Source organism: Nestor notabilis, unplaced genomic scaffold, assembly GCF_000696875.1.
Source record: "Nestor notabilis isolate BGI_N333 unplaced genomic scaffold, ASM69687v1 scaffold20127, whole genome shotgun sequence".
Taxonomy (NCBI): domain Eukaryota; kingdom Metazoa; phylum Chordata; class Aves; order Psittaciformes; family Psittacidae; genus Nestor; species Nestor notabilis.
This window is the reverse complement of record NW_009936268.1, coordinates 64,622-80,137: the sequence shown is the minus strand read 5'-3', so window position 1 is coordinate 80,137 and position 15,516 is coordinate 64,622. Positions and strand designations below refer to the sequence as shown.

The 15,516-nt window shown below is 47.8% G+C and overlaps 2 protein-coding genes across 2 annotated transcripts; both read left to right on the top strand.

Moving 5' to 3' along the window:
• Nucleotides 1-3: 3 nt before the first annotated feature.
• Nucleotides 4-7,814, top strand: TBCCD1 (TBCC domain containing 1; the record flags this gene model as incomplete). The annotated part of the gene is made up of 7 exons (XM_010018264.1): nt 4-54; nt 136-285; nt 1,928-2,294; nt 3,260-3,446; nt 3,591-4,088; nt 6,280-6,443; nt 7,726-7,814. Coding segments are annotated over 6 exons (1,383 nt in total), but the record flags the coding sequence as incomplete, so codon positions are not given.
• A 1,850-nt stretch (nt 7,815-9,664) lies between these two features.
• Nucleotides 9,665-15,115, top strand: CRYGS (crystallin, gamma S). The gene is made up of 3 exons (XM_010018263.1): nt 9,665-9,685; nt 12,691-12,933; nt 14,843-15,115. The coding sequence occupies exons 1-3, from the start codon at nt 9,665-9,667 to the stop codon at nt 15,113-15,115; spliced, it is 537 nt and encodes a 178-aa protein (XP_010016565.1).
• Nucleotides 15,116-15,516: the final 401 nt, after the last annotated feature.

Sequence of the window (15,516 nt, the reverse complement as noted above, 5' to 3'; positions counted from 1 at the left end):
GAGGCCGAGGCGGCCTGCGCCAGCGCCGAGGAGCTGGAGCGGGAGCGGAGCAAGGCAGGAGCCCCCACCCGAGCAGGGCGGGCGTGGGGAGAGCCCAGTCCGACCTAACGCCTCTTTTTCTCCCCTCTTGGCTAGCTGTCGGTGGACACGCTGCAGTTCTTGCTCTTCCTGTACATCCAGCAGGTGAGCAAGGTGTCTCTGCGGAGGTCTCTGATCGGGGAGGAGTGGCCCAGCCCCCGGACCAAGTCTCCCAGCCTGAGTGGAAAAGCCGCCAGCGAGAATAAGGTAATTGTGGCTGCAAGACAGTCTCCTTGTGTGGCCGTGTGAGGAACTGCACGGTCCTGCCTTGAGGCGGGATGAACAGTGGATGGTTTATGCCTGGGAGGGTGTGACCCTGCCTGCAGTGAAGTCTGAGCTAGGGTCAGATTGGACATGCTTCATACAGTAGTAAATGAAATGGAGTTGGTGTATTCTCTGCAGCTTTGCCTGCAGAATTGCCTAGAGTCTGAGACCAGCTGTGAAAGTTCTCCCAGAGTCATGGAAATTCTTCTTTTAAGAATTTCCTCTTTCATGAAACAGGAAGCTTTTCTTGTGCTGGAGGGCCTGTGATCCAATGTAAAGTATCAGGACCCCAGGCTTGTCCCTCACAATAAATTGTATTTCAGAGAGGACGGTTGGTTGGTCAGTCAGCAGTAGATCAAATGTGTGGAATTGCTAATGTCTCCTTTTAAAATACTGTCAAGTGTTCTGAAAGAAGAGAATTGAGTTGGGTGTGTTGGGTGCAGCTTGTGGGCAGCTCTGTGTTTGAAGGTGAATTAGAGGTTGGCAGCGTCATTACAAAGGCTAGGTGCAAGCCACAGTGGATTTCTGTCATGACTGTGATGCTGGGAGCTGGTGAGATACAGCTTGGGAGCAGCTGCAGTAATTAAAAACAGGAACTGGGTGACTTTATGCTGAAAGATTTAACAAACGAGAAAAGAAATGAGGGAACCTGACACAGGGCTGTGGTGTAGTGAGTTTGGTGGCTGTGGAGCATCCAGTGTTATTTAAAAGCTGATATTTTCCTTTAACTGTAGCCATTACACAGAACTTGGGGCAGGAAGGAGAAGAGTCTTGGTTCCCACTGTACCCTTCCCAGAGGTTTTGGTCCCAACAGGATTGGGGTTGGCTCCACTGGTATTACTTTGTGTGACTGGGGGAGATGCTTCAGCCTTTCGCATTGGTGTAGCGAGGCTTGTCTGGTGCAGGAGGGTCTCTGTCCCAGTGTAAGGATCTCAGCTGCTGGATGAGATCTGATGGTGAGGACAATGTCTAAGTGCAGCGCGTGTTGCTTGTGCTGCAGTTTGCAGGCAAGCAACAGTTGTCCTTATTAAGATCTCCCATAATCCTGGTCTTCTGGCTTGTTTTTTTGGTCTGGAGCCCTTTAGAATTTAAACTAAAGATTCTTTCCAAGGTAGTTTGGTTTATTGGTCCTCGTGCTGTGAAGAAATGACCCTCTGCTTTTTTCCCCGCAGCGCTTCAGAAGCTGGCAGTGAATCATAGATGAAGGTCTGGAACAGATACAGTCATTTTCCGATAGAACAGTTGCAAGACCTTGACTGTCAGTAATTGATTTGTTTCCTACCTTCAATTGCCAGCAGGAGCTTGCAGAATTTGTGTGGGAAGGATTGTAGGAGAGTGTTTCTGCTTTCTAGAATGAAATATTTACTACTTGGAGTTAGAATATTTGTTTCCCCCCTTTTCTGAGGGAGGTTGCTTTCTGAGTTTTGGAAGAGCAGAGCAGTTGAAGCAGTGAGCAGGAGAGACCACTATGTTTGACTTGCTTTCCCTCTTTTAGGACAGTGTAAGGAGGGGTGTATACTGTCAGTGGAGCTTGTCAGCTTTGTGAGAACTCACCTTCTCCTTGTGTCTTTTTCTGCCTGCCAAGATCTGGAATGATCAGGACCACCGTGCCTTTGTGCAGAGCCACCTCTTGGAGATGCTTGAACTGCTGCTGGAGCCCGAGCAGCTCAGTGCCTCCTCCCATTCAACCCACAGTAGCTTGGTGTCCTACGAAGCTGTCTGTGCCCTCAGCTTCCTTATTGAAGGGACCGTGAACAAATCCAGGACGATCCATCCTCTGCACGAGCTCGCCCTGTGGCAGTCCTGTCCTGGGCAGAATGGCTACTCCAAGGTCTCCAGAGCTTTCTCTTTCCCCAAGCTAGAGAGCTGGCTGCGGTCTTGCCTGATGACAAACCCTTTTGGAATGACTGCGTGCCTCAGGTCCGGGAAGAAACTCGCATGGGCACAGCAAGGTACCTACAGGCCTTGCCTTTATCTTTAGAAATAACCTTCCAGTCTCAGCTTCTCTTGCTGACCTGGGATCTGGCAGTGGCATGAGGGCTTGCCTCCTTTTCCTTCTACTGTGAAGATGGTGAAGGTGACAGCTTAGAGGCGAGTCTAGGGGACTAGAGGGTGTTGCATGACATCTGTGTATATTTTTCTGGTCCCTGTATCGCTTTTGTGAGCAAACATTAATGACTTTATTGTCAAAGGCCCCTCTGAGTGAGGTCAGCATTAGTACCCTCATTATTCAAGTACAGCTGGGCTCAGAGAATAGATATGATGTGTTTGTGGCAAACCTGAGAGCTCATCTGGGTTTCCTTGGCTTGAATTGCAGTTCCTTGCCTGCAGGGACATGGTAGTAGAGCCAAGGTACCTTCCACCTTAGGAAGAAAAAATCAGATGGGTGTTTTGTTTCTCTGACTGCACAATCATAAGAGTGGCAGTGTGTTAGGTAGGACAGTGAGGTTGCTCAAGGATTGTACTGTAGAGGGAGCATTTCACTGTCTTAAAACATACAGTTCCTGCTTTCAACAGAAAACTTGCTGTAAGGATCTTCCTGCCAAGCGAAGTCTTCTGTTTGGGAACAGACTTCTGGAATTGGGGATGCCCAGGTCAGGGCTGTCTGTAGCTTGTGGGAGGCTTTGGCCACCCCTCAATAATCTTGAAATGGTTTTGAATTTTCAATGTGCCCTGACCTCTGGAGCTTCAGACTGCTTCGTACTGTTGAGCTGCCTGGTAGGCATTGGTGGATGGTATGATTGATGCATGACGTGTGGAGTTCAATGGTACTATCCTGCAAGTTTTGGGCTGAATATTTTCTTGAGGGATTGCTGAGTGATGTGGACCATGAACCATCATGTCTGTCTCTCTGTAGGAATCTCATACAGCTTTTCTGTGCTTTAAAATAAATGCACTGGAAAATCTTATTTTGCAGTTGAAGGAACAACCAGAAGAGCAAAGATTGCCTGCAATACTCGTGTGGTGCCTGAGGTGTTTCCCATGGTGATAATGAGCCAGGTGTACAAGCAGACGCTGGCCAAGAGCTCGGACACCCTGGTGGGGGCTCATGTAAGAATTCATCGCTGCAATGAGTCCTTCATTTACCTCCTCTCTCCGCTCCGGTGAGTTTTTGTTCTGGGACACAGATGTCTTTTCAGCAAGTTTGTTCAAGTGCTAAGTTCTTGTTAGGTGGACTAAGCAGTGGAAAAGGTCCTGGGTTTGCTCTTTCCTGCTCACTGTGTCCTCTCTCTCTTGTTCTTTTGCAGATCTGTGACCATTGAGAAGTGCCGGAACAGCACTTTTGTCCTTGGCCCTGTGCAGGCATCTGTTCATGTCCACAGCTGTGACAACATCAAGGTCATCGTGGTTTGCCATCGTTTGTCCCTTTCTTCCACTGCTGGCTGTACTTTTTACACTCTCACACCTACCCAGCCTCTCATCCTCTCAGGGAACCAAGCAGTCAGCTTTGCCCCTTTCCACACCCACTATCCGATGCTTGAAGACCACATGGCTCAGGTGGGCTTGGCCACTCTGCCAAACTACTGGGACAGACCCATGCTGGTGTGCAAGGAGAGCAGTGACACGAATGTCTTCCGCCTCTTGCCACCCTTTGACTTCTACACCTTCGTGATTCCTTTTGAGATGGAAGGAGACACCACGGAGACGCCGGGTGGGCTTCCCCATGCGTATCAGAAGGCGCTGAGTCAACGGGAGCAGAATGTGCAGATCTGGCAGAAAACTGTGAAGGAGGCAGGCCTGACCAAGTGAGTGCTGCAGCTGAATGGGAGTGTGTAAGGAAAAGTGTGCCCACATACCATTGAGGGCTGACATGAGGGACCCATCCTGGCAGTAGTAAGAGTTTACAAATGATCTTACGCTGGGTACTGTCTCTGTTCTGCTTCCAGTGTTGCATGCTGCCATGGGTGACATCTGGGTGCGTACTCTGAACAACAGCTCGACTAATTATTGGCCTGCAGCTGATTGGGTCTTAGTCCAACCTTTACAATGAGGCTGAAGCTTTAAATTACTGTCCCATCTGTTGTTGAGGTGAGCTGAGAATGTGCATGTGGACCATTGCAGTAGATCACCTCGTGGACAGTAGCTTTTAAAGTCCTTTTTATCGGATCTCATCACATCCTGTGCCCAGCTTTTACTGTACTAGCCAGGCCTGTCCTAGCCCATCTAATGAACTGATGCGCTTCTGCTTTCTCAGTAGCTGTTGTGGAGTTCTGACAAAGTTCTTCTTGCTTCTTTGTCAGCATGCTTTCTTCTGAAGCTAGCCAGATTGGGCAAGGCTGCAGAATCTCTGCTAACTTCAGTTTAGCTGCTTTTATCTTTTTCTGTGAGCTGCAAACCTGAAGGACCTGGCTTCCTTTGCTAGTACAGAGTGGGGCTAGAAACCCAGGTATTCAATTCTAAAGGCTTGAAAAGATGGAAGCAAATTTAGTTCCCTAAGCTGGACTTAAGCTGTATAGATTTTCTTTCTGTTCTGTGCTCAGTCGATGACTTGTAATGGGTGTATAACTGGGTGCTGATAAGCAGTGATTTTGGAGGGGTTTATCCTGTAGGGAACTGAGAATATGAAAACCTCCACTTGGGTCAAACTGTCAACACTTCCCATCATACCAGGCTGAGGAATTCTAGCCCAATTGGTGGTTCTTTGTTTTGGAGGAGCTCCCTCTGCTTCTCTTGTTCCTCTCTGAAATCCAGATGCCTTTGTGCTGAGTGTGGAGAAGCATAAAGTTTGAAAGAGGTCTAGATGGAGAGAGAAAGGACTCTGGGTCAGGATTTTGCTGCAGCTGGAGGGTGGCTGAGCAGTAGTGATCCAGTAGTGGTGACAGAAGTGACTCAGGGCTCTCAGCTCTGAGTTTTCAAGGGCAGCAGAGAGGAAAGTTACAACTTCAACCCTTATGGTTAGATTTAACCTCCTCTACAGCAGTCACAGGAAGCAAGTCACTCACTACTCGAGTGGCTTATTTCATAAAAAGGGGGGAGAACTGTAACAAGTTCAGAAGCTTGCTGAAAAGAAACTGGGCAGCTGACAGTATAAAATGTCTCTGTCTCCTGCAGGCAGGGAAACAACTAGGGAGACAACTAGGAAGCTTAGAGCAAGCAGGATGTCAGACTTGTAGAAAGAAAAAGGCTGCCATGCTTGAACGGAGAGGTGAAAGAGAATATTAGAAATAAGAAGACATCTTTCAAGAAGTTGAAGTTGTCTGAATGACGAAAGTGGGGCAGAAAAAGAATGTAAATCCTGCCAGGCTGAAAGTAAAACCCCCGTAAGACAGGACCAATAAGACAGCTTGAGGAACAACTTGCAAAAGCATAAAATCCTGTTTATTCATTTCCTGAGCATATCAGACAGAAAGTCTTTCAGGGTCAGTAGCAGATCAAGGTATATAAAAAGCACTTGGAGAAAATAAAACTGTAAGAGAAGAAAGCAGTGACTGCCTTTGTGTTCACATTCACTGGGGAGGAATTTAGGTTAGTTGCTGTCGTAGAACCCTGCTTTCTGGGGAATGTCTCAAATGGAAGTGATAGTACAAAGAAGAGCCTATAACTTGAAAAAAGCTTCTGGGTACACTGATCCTCTCTGAAGCTGAGTGGCACAAAAATGAATAGGTCTGATGTGCTGCTTTTCTCACTAGAGGACAGGATCAGCACATCAAATTAGGAATGGGGTCCTCGGCAACCCCATGGAGCAGGGTTGCTGTGCTAGTGGGATGGGGAGATTTGCATGACTTCTACCACCACCAGGTTCTGCCTTTGGGGTTCATTACAGGCATACTTACTTGGTAAAAACCTTTTCTTCCTGATACAGACAGTTCAGGAACCAAGCCCAGCTCTTAGCTGATACATAGGCTTGTTTTGGTAGTGAAGGTGCAGTTAGAAGTATGATACTATAAGTAAATGACACCTTTACATACTTCCCTGCTGATCTTCTTTTGGCTTCAGGGATCAGAGGAAACAGTTCCAGATACTGGTAGAAACCAAATTCTATGAATGGCTGGTTCAGACAGGGAACCGTCAGCAGCTGGATAGCCTCGTCCCTCCTGCAGTAGGCTCCAAGCAGGCAGCAGGATAGCATCATGTTCCTGTGCAGCAAAAGGAAAGGAAGGGTGAGTAGAAGGTCTCTTTCTCTTGATTCTTCTCCAGGCAGAAGTAGAAGGAGGAGGCTGTTCATTCTCCCAATAGCCTTGCATTTGGTTTTCTTATTTTGCAGTCAAAACCTCTTTTCAATTTGAATCTGTTCACTGTGTACTCAGCACATCCCTCATTCTCTTTAGGCGTCCTGTATGCTTTGTTGGAGAATCTGTATGCATCTGTAAAGGCAGACAGGCATATTGTACATAATCTGATGTAAAAACCACCCTGATTTGAATAGCTGCTCTTTCAAAGAGGCTCTGCATTAATGCCTGTACTTACTTGTCTCACTTTTTGCTTAAGAGAATCAAGTGAGACTTCAGATAATTCTTACTTTGTAGTGTCTTTCTCTTCTCAAGCAGAAGTGGTTTAGGAGCCAGAGAAAAGCCTTTATCATGCTTTTCAACAAGTTTCTTGTGACTCAGATGGGACACTGAATTTGGACTGGACCTTGCTTGGGAAATCATCACAGCTGGAGGGATTCGCCAGACGGGCTCCTGCACAGACTGATGTGACTATCCAGGGACTCCCCTGGCGAACCCCTGGTTGTGGTGAGTTCTTGAGCAATGTCCTGTACAGAGACATTGTTACTATTATATTTTGTTTTGATTTCACCCCCTAAGCAACTTGCATAAAAAGATATGGATCAGAGGAGTAAAAGGTACTTGAAGGAATTCCTGTGCATGATTATGGTGATGACTGGAGCATGTGGAATTTGGATTATCGGTATATTCCTAAGAACTGGTTTGGGATGCATATTGGCCCATCAAGGCAAATATGGGGGAGATCTTTTAATTTGGAAAAAGTTCTCACTTTTTATCAGGCACCATGCTCAGTCTTTCCTACGCTGAGGGGCCACCACTGATTACAAGACACTATTAGCTTAACTGAGCATGGTGCCTGATTAGCATGAGAGGCAAGAGGGACTTTTAACCAGTAAGTGTGGAATGCTATTAATGAACAAATTGTGTAACTCTCAACCAAATAACATTGATTACAGTGTCAAAATATATAAATAGCTTAAAGTTACAGTCCTGGGGGTACTTGATTTGTGGAGACTTCCACTGAGCACTCTGTGCAGAGTAAACAATGTCTCCTTTCTAAACTAGACTCTCTGTCTTTGTTTAGAAAGCCTCAAATCGGCAACAAAACCATTAGAAACTTGGGTTTGGTTTTTTTTTCCCTTTTCTTTATTCTCTAAGTTGCTTTTTCTTTGCTGGTGCTGTAGTAAGATTTTCTCCTCTTATTTTGTTACAGAGTTCTGGGAACAGGTGGCGAAGTACTGACAACAGTTCTCATTAAGACTTTGTGGCCGTCCTGCCTGAACGCACTTGGTGTGGATCTGACACTCACCCTTGATGTGGATTGGACTGTCTGTCTGTTTTATGATTTCTGATTGCTGCCACTTTGCCAGGGGTGTGCTGCAACTATTCTGTTGGTAACTGAGAAAGTGCACGTTGCTAGAGGATGATGAAGTATGCCTCCTTTAGTGAGGAGGCTGCCATCATGGCTAGTGTCCATGGTGTGCAAGTATCCAGCAAAGCAGCCCTTCCTGGTGCAAAGCTGGATGCAGGGCCCTGGGCATCACCTGCATCTTTTTATGGTACAAGCCAGCTGCACTGTTTTTGTGAAACTGAAAAAGAAATGTTTGATTCTGTTATGAATGAAATTCAATTGATTTTTTTTTTTTTTTAATTTAAATTGATTTAAATTTAAATTGATTTTTTTTAATATGAAGATGGCACTTAAGCAATGTGATTTTATGGAATTCACTTCCTTATATGTTTGCATGTTTTTGACAAATGTCAATAAAACAGAGTTCTTAGATAAGCCTGGTATATGTCCTAGGAAAAGAGTTTTACCTGTACAGTGGGTGTCCGAGGGACACAGCATATTTACTACTTCATGAAATGTGAAATGGTCAGCAGGGAGAAAAGTGCCCATTTATTAACAGCCGTGGAACTGAAGGTTTTGAAGGCTGCCCTAGCACAGCATTTTGATACAAACACTATTTCCTACCTTTAGTATTTCTTCTGAAGACTATCAACTTGAATGAGTGATATTCTCATGTGCTGGTGGAACCAGTCCTGGGAAGATGTGCTTGTAGGTGAGCGCCTAAATAAGGAAGGCAAAATGGGCAAAGGCGTTGCATGGATGACCAAAGGCAGCTACTGAGTTGTCATTCGGTAGGACCTGGATTGTGGTTGAACTCTGATCTTTGTAAGGCGGATTTTATTTTCTTTTTAATTGAAATGTGAAGTGTCCTCGCAGCTTTTGAGCAGTAAGAGCTGTAAGCAACAACAGTGGGTGATTCAAGACACCTAAAGAAGGAGATGGTGAGATACTGCTGAGCACGACTGTTTCAGGCTGTCTGTTGGGCTGCTGCGGTGGTGTACATGGGGTGGCATGCAGAACTGCTGCTGCGAGACTGCTTGTCCTGACAGATTTGAAATGGAGTCTGTGTGCTGCAGGCGCTGCTGTGCCGAATTCATTTCCCTTTGTTTCACTAAGCCTTTGGGATGGTGCAGTGAATAGCTGCAGAGGTATTTTTTCATAGCGTGCTGGCGGGTGTATGTAAGCCAGCAATTTCTGCCCCCCCTGCTCAGCGGGCCAGAGTGTGGCTAAAAGGAAAACTCTTCTGCTCAAGCCTCAGATAGTGGTGTAGGAGCTCTGAGTTGAATTTGTGACGTTAGCAGATACGGTCAGAAATTTGGTCATTGTTCCTTACTATTTGATGTGTGAAATCACTCCCTTTGGGGGGGATGTGTGGCCAGATATTCTCTGATAAATATTGGGTCTCCTCACAAACAGAGGTGGGCCTTTTAAAGCTGATGAGGATGCCTTCTTTTTTAACATGCTTGAAAGGGAGAGAGGAGCCAAATTGCACCCCATCCTCCAGGACTTGGCAGGGGGCTACATGTTTTGAGTGCATTTGGCAGAGTTTTGGTGTTCTGATTCAGCAAATGATAACAAAGGGAGGATGGCAAAGCCTTCCTTTATTCCATAATCCTGCTTGCTTTTCTGGAAATCAGCTATAGCCTCAGAATTACTGACTCAATTTTTGGATCCTATTTTCATGACAAAGCAGCTGTCTCGTTTAAAACAAGCCCATTATAAAAAGGGTGCCTCGGATCCTGGCTGTTCGTAACAGCTTCTGACATTCCTCTAGCACTAGGGAGCTTGCCTGGAACGGAAAATGTCCAGAGCTGGAACCAAGGTAAGTTTATTTGAAGCCTGTTTGTGACTGTGACTGAGAATCCTCCCTAGTCTTTTCCCAGATCTTGGCTGTCTCCTCTAGGTGTGGCTCTGTGAGAGGATGGGGTTGAGCACAATGACTGGTGAGGGGATACTTAAAAATGCGCCAGGACCCAACACCTTCCACATTAGTGGTGGAGACTGCTGTGGCAGCAGCAAACCTGACAGGATGCGTTTGCAGAGTAGAGTCTCGTGGAAGGCTTCCTCGGAAGGACCTGAGTTCATGTTGGGTACCTTCCACATTCCTCTTCCATGATGGAACAAAAGGTGTGCTGCGACAGAAAGTCGTCTGAATGATGACCACAGCACTGAAGCCAGTAGCATTCCCAGAGAGATGCCAACTGGCCTTGTGATTTGATGGACTCAGCAGAGGTGAATTTAAACTGGAGAAGGAGGTGAATGAGAAAGTCCAGCTTCAGCTGGAGGGGTGTGCATCAGGTGGGGATCCAGCTCTATTGCTGTGCTCTTCAACCTTGAAGTTAGCAGAGCTGAGCTGTTTGGTCACGCAGACCTTGTTGCAGGTTGGGACTAGGCAGGAATGAACAGCTGGGAAAGGAGGGCAATAATTTTGGCTAGTGGCCCGTTTCTCCTGTCAAATATTAAACATCAGTTAAGAGGTTGTGGTCAGATGTACATCTTTCCATTGTATGAGTTACTGTCGTGTGACATTCCTTCACTAAGTTCCTTTGCCATGCAGAAACTTTAAGACCCAAGGCAGCAGAGAGCTCAGAAGCGGAGTGGTTTGTAGGCATTGGCTGATGCCTATGGAAGATCTGGGATCAGTCTCTGCTTCCCTGCTCCTTTCATCTGTGATCTTGGCTCAAAGTGATTTGGCCATTTATGAGCAGTCTTTAGAAACCGAGGCTGGGTGTGCTGCTTGCTTCTAACCTGCTGGCTGTCAGATTGCAGTGGTGCAGTCTTTATGTACCTATGCATAAAGAAGGTGCTGGGGAATTGTAACTGATTCATACTGAAGTCTGCTGCCTGCTTGAAGAGTCTTAAACACATACTGCCTTTACCATAGCTGAAAGCCATGTCCCTGCTGAGTGTGTTACAGGGAATTCATTGATTATGTGCTGCTGTGGTGCAGCAAAATGTCCAAGAGGACTTAAGTCAGTGTAAGAGTGTGAATCTCATCCTTTCTCTATATCATGCTCTTATCTAGCTTCTTCCAGGAAGAAGAAGAGGTCAAAGGAGATAATGAAACACTTTTTCACAACCTGAGCAAGCAGTCTGCCCTATAAAGGGGTCACTGCCTCCATGCTGCTTACTTAGGGCACTACTAGTTATTGTTCATGAGTTTTCTTCTAACAGAGCTGCTATGAGGTGGCCAAAGGAGTAAGAGTTTTACAGTCCTGTAAGGAAGATCTGTTATGGCAAATCTGTTATCTCCCAGGTAAGCCCCAAAAAAGCAAGTTTGGGCAGTGAGTGGTTAACAGGTTAGAACTGTAAGCAGAGAAACTTGATGGCTTTACTGAAGGAAGGTGATTTGTGTTGGAGTAAGATGCGACTGAAATGAACTGACGAATCTGGAATTGAAATCTGTAATTCACCTGTCATTATCCTGCGGGTGAGAAGCGTCAGTCAGGACTGCTTGAGCCTGGATCGCTGGGGGAAAGCTAAGAAGCGCTGAGTGTGAAGGTCTGAAATGAACTGAGGGTGTGTGGTGGAGAATGGGTGGGCAGGAGCCCTCTCCTTAAGTCTTCCTATAAATGGTCTAGAAATAAAACAAAGAACAATACTTCTGGTGTTCTGTTGCCACTGTTCTGTGGGAATGGCCATACCCTTAGTATTCTCTCTGATTTTTTTTGTGGCTTTATAACTAGAGAAAATATGAATCATAGAATCAATTAGGTTGGAAAAGACCTTTAAGATCATCAAGTCCAACTGGGGAAGGAACATCAAATGAGCTTTTGTGTTACAAAAGTAAAGGCCAGCTTAACCAACTTCATGCACAGTTGCTGGCATAGGGCATTGCAAGAGGAGCTGGTTCTGCTGGATGCCAGCCACAACATCAAGGCACCTCATGCGGAGGCAGGACCACAGATAATGGAGACCCATTCCTTTCCTACTGCCAGTTGCTGGATGAGGCATCCCTCTGCCTAGGCAGGGCACTGCCTGCATGGAGACCAGGCCTGTGGTCTTACAGACATTGGGCAGAGTTCATCATCGACCCTGCTGGACCCTCACTGCACAGACAGCAGTGGGAGTGCAGAGCTTGGGGAGTTATGTTGAAGAGGAGGAGATGCTGTAGCTTCCTTGACCACTGGCTTCAAGAAGAGGGTTACTGGCGATGAGTGGCTGCCAAACCTCATTGAGCTGGGCTTTCAGTGCTGCCTCTGGGCTCATGCTGGAAGATTTTTCAGGGTATTCCTCTAGGGACAAAGGTCCAGAAGCAGGATCCATAAACCAACAGCAGGGCTGTGGCTGGCAAGGGCTGATCAGCATAGTTAGCGTGGGAACATAGGAGTTGGACGTTTTAGTGCACACCTTTTACAACCTTTATTCACTTGCTGGAAAGAGGATAGTGATCTCCCAACTCTCCATTGCACTGAAGATGGGAAAAGCTTGCTCGGGAGCAAGAGACATGGGCATGGGTTGCACAGTCCATTGCCTGCATATGGCTCCCTTGGCCACAATTTAGTAACTACTGATCTAGACAAGGTGGGAGGGAAATGTATTAATAGTGTTTTGCAGCTGTTTGGGACTTCACCAAGGGAGTTTTGGGTTGGATTGGGGCAGAACTAGGTGCTGGGAAGGGCAAGACATGGATGGCAGACTGGTGTATCGGCTGCCAGGGTTACTTGGGATACAGTTGATCCTGCTCAATGGTTGGGCTTCATGATTTTTTGACATTTGGGCTCTGTTTTCAGACATTTCATGCTGTGATGCAGCTAAAACATGGATGCAGACATGTCCTGGGGGACGAGGAACCTCCTTGCTTTCCTTCCTCTGCTTGTGTTTCAGGTCACCTTCTATGAAGACAAGAATTTCCTAGGCCGCTGCTATGAGTGTGACGGTGACTGCCCTGATTTTCACACCTACCTGAGCCGCTGCAACTCCATCCGTGTGGATGGAGGAGCCTGGGTGGCCTATGAAAGGCCCAACTTTTCTGGGAACATGTATGTTCTAACGCAAGGGGAGTATCCTGACTACCAGCACTGGATGGGCCTGAATGATCGCCTTGGCTCCTGCAAAGCCATCCAGATAGTAAGTGTGACTTCTTCTCAAGGGATGTCTTAATTTACACACCTATCACTAACAGGTTTCAGTGCGCTTGTGGGTGCTCCCTTGGGGAGGATGGATATAGGGGGATTGTTCGTGCAGTCCTGCTCTGGGAATGGCAAGATGGAGTGAAGAAGGTAAGTATCTTCCACTCTTGACTACAATGTGAAAAAGAAGATTGCTTTGAGTGCTTTGTAGGTGAGTTTCCGTAGGAACAGGAGCATAGATAGAACTATTTGTTCCTCTAGGGACTTTAGTGTCCAGGCAGGTCACTCTGAGGTCTGCCTCTTGCTTTCCCCCCAACCGATCCAAATCTGATGGTGGATGCAAGGCTTGTAATAGTGGGATGTAGATTTTGCAGGAGTACTTGGGATGTGGGGCAGTTTATTTGCCTCTGTAGCAAAACAGCGCTTCCTTCTAATACAGGGAACCAAATCTCAGTATCATCAAGCCCCTCTGAGCATGGGGACAACAGCCCCAGTAGTAGACCTGGAGTGACCAGGGCCTGAAGTGCTCTGTAGGTATGCTTGGAGCAGCCCTGTGTCACCTGGTATTAGGAGAGCACAGGGCAATGTGTGTGTCCCTGCTGCAGGAACTGTGCTTATTCCCTCCTAACTGATGATGGGAAGTTGCTTCTGCAGCCTCTGGCAGCACCTGTCCTTCCACCAGCAGGAGATGGGATAAATGCAGATTTATCCCACAGTGTTCACACTCCGTAGAAGGACTGGTGGGGAGAAAGGAATCCTTGGGAAGCCTAAAGGAGAAGCACACTTTAGAATGGGCAGAGATGGGAATGTAAATGGAGTGTGGATTGAGATGTTGAGTGCTGCTGCTGTGTTTTTGCCAGCAGCGGGGCAGACGTTGGTGATTTGTGCATTGATGACTTGAGTAGCACAGCCATGGATTCCCATCGCATGGAGCAGGTCTCACAGCTGAGAAAGGGTTTTGCTTTTATGTCCGAGTCTGTTCTGGGTTTGAGCTAGGTCTAAATCCCTTTGCACAGGGCATGGAGAGTTTCCAGCCAGTTCAGAACACAGACCTGGCAATAAGAGATGGAACCAAAACACGTGGGAGATGTAACAGCAACAAAGCTTCCTCCATCAGGATGAAAAGCGGAGGCCTTATCCTGCATGTCCACCTGGTGCCTGGCTTCCCCTCCTGAGCCTGGGGATGGTGCACAGGGACCTGCCTCTTGCAGGCATTGAGTCAGAGCATCCCAGTGGCAATGAGGAGACCCTGCAGAGCTCGGCTGGGGCTGGCAATGAGAGCGGGCTCGGGTGGATGGGGGAGGTGGGAGAAGATGGTGTCCAGGCAGCCGAAGATTAAACCTGCCGCAGTGCCTTCAGGCAACGCAGTGCTTCAAATCACAGTGGAAAATACCCACGCTGTGTTTGCCTGTAATACAACCCAGCCGGGGTCACCAGCTCATTAAACTCCTCCTTGCCTGGAGGAGCAGGGATTGCAGGGGGTCCAGCTTTCCTGATGCTCACGTGGAGTGGCTGTAGTGCTCAGGCCAGCAGCGGGACAAGCAGGCTGCCTGGGATAGAGAGCCTAGCACTTGCTGACTTGCCCTTATCCCTCCCTGCAGCCTTACTCCCTGCGAAACTGGGGCTGTGGTGGGGGTTTGAGCTGAAACCGCTCAGCTCCAGCATGGTGCTTTTGTGCCTTCTTTGCACATGATGCCCAAGCAAGAGTTACCCTGACTGCCTCCCCGCTGTGCTTTTGGGGAGCTGTTCAGTCCTGTCCTGGTGTGCTGGGGGGTGGTTTGTACCTGGTCTGAGTCTGACTGTGTCTCAGCTCTGCTCTCATCTGCTAGAGCCAAGTTCTGTCACTTGTCAGAGATGTGTGGGTGCCCCTCTCCAACACTCTGCCATTTTCTCTCCTTTTCCTCTAGCCAAGTGGAGGCCGGGGCCACATCCAGGTATTTGAGAAGGGGGATTTTGGTGGGCAGATGTTTGAAACCACTGAAGACTGCCCTTCAGTCATGGAGGAGTGGCACATGCGCGAGGTGCACGCCTGCAGAGTGCTGGAGGGCGTCTGGGTTTTCTACGAGCACCCCAACTATCGGGGCAGGCAGTACCTGCTGCCCAAGGGGGAATACCGCAAACCCGTGGAGTGGGGAGCGGCCGGACCTGCCGTCCAGTCCTTCCGCAGCATCACCCAGTGAGGAGCCCATTGACTCAATAAACCAACTAAGTTGCTCAGCTCAGCCTGGCCTGCTTATTCCTGGGGTCTGTGTGTGAGTTATCCTGCCCCAGAGGAGGTGGCACGGAGCTGAGCCTTCTCTAGGCAAAACATGACTGCCTCTGCCTCTGCTGTCATCTCATTCCTCCAGTCTGGCCCCATCCTCTCCCCTCCCTCCCACTGGTCCTCTCCAGGGAAAAGCAATCCTTGAAGCTGGAGCTTGTGCTCCAGCACTGAGCCGGTCCAGTGGGGCAGTGGGACCACTCATCTCTGGTACTCCAGTTTTTGGTGCTGGCTGTGGCTGACTCAGCCTGTCTTGATCCTGTGGAGTCCCTGCTTGCTGTGCTGCTGCTCTGTTGTGGCTTGGGAGAAGGGGCTGCTGAT

Bases quoted from the DNA above. Each gene is read 5' to 3' on its own strand.
- CRYGS (XM_010018263.1), top strand. From the start codon at position 9,665: ATGTCCAGAGCTGGAACCAAG. The intron at 9,686-12,690 runs GTAAGTTTATTT...CTTGTGTTTCAG, and splicing joins TGTCCAGAGCTGGAACCAAG to GTCACCTTCTATGAAGACAA. The intron at 12,934-14,842 runs GTAAGTGTGACT...CTTTTCCTCTAG, and splicing joins CCTGCAAAGCCATCCAGATA to CCAAGTGGAGGCCGGGGCCA.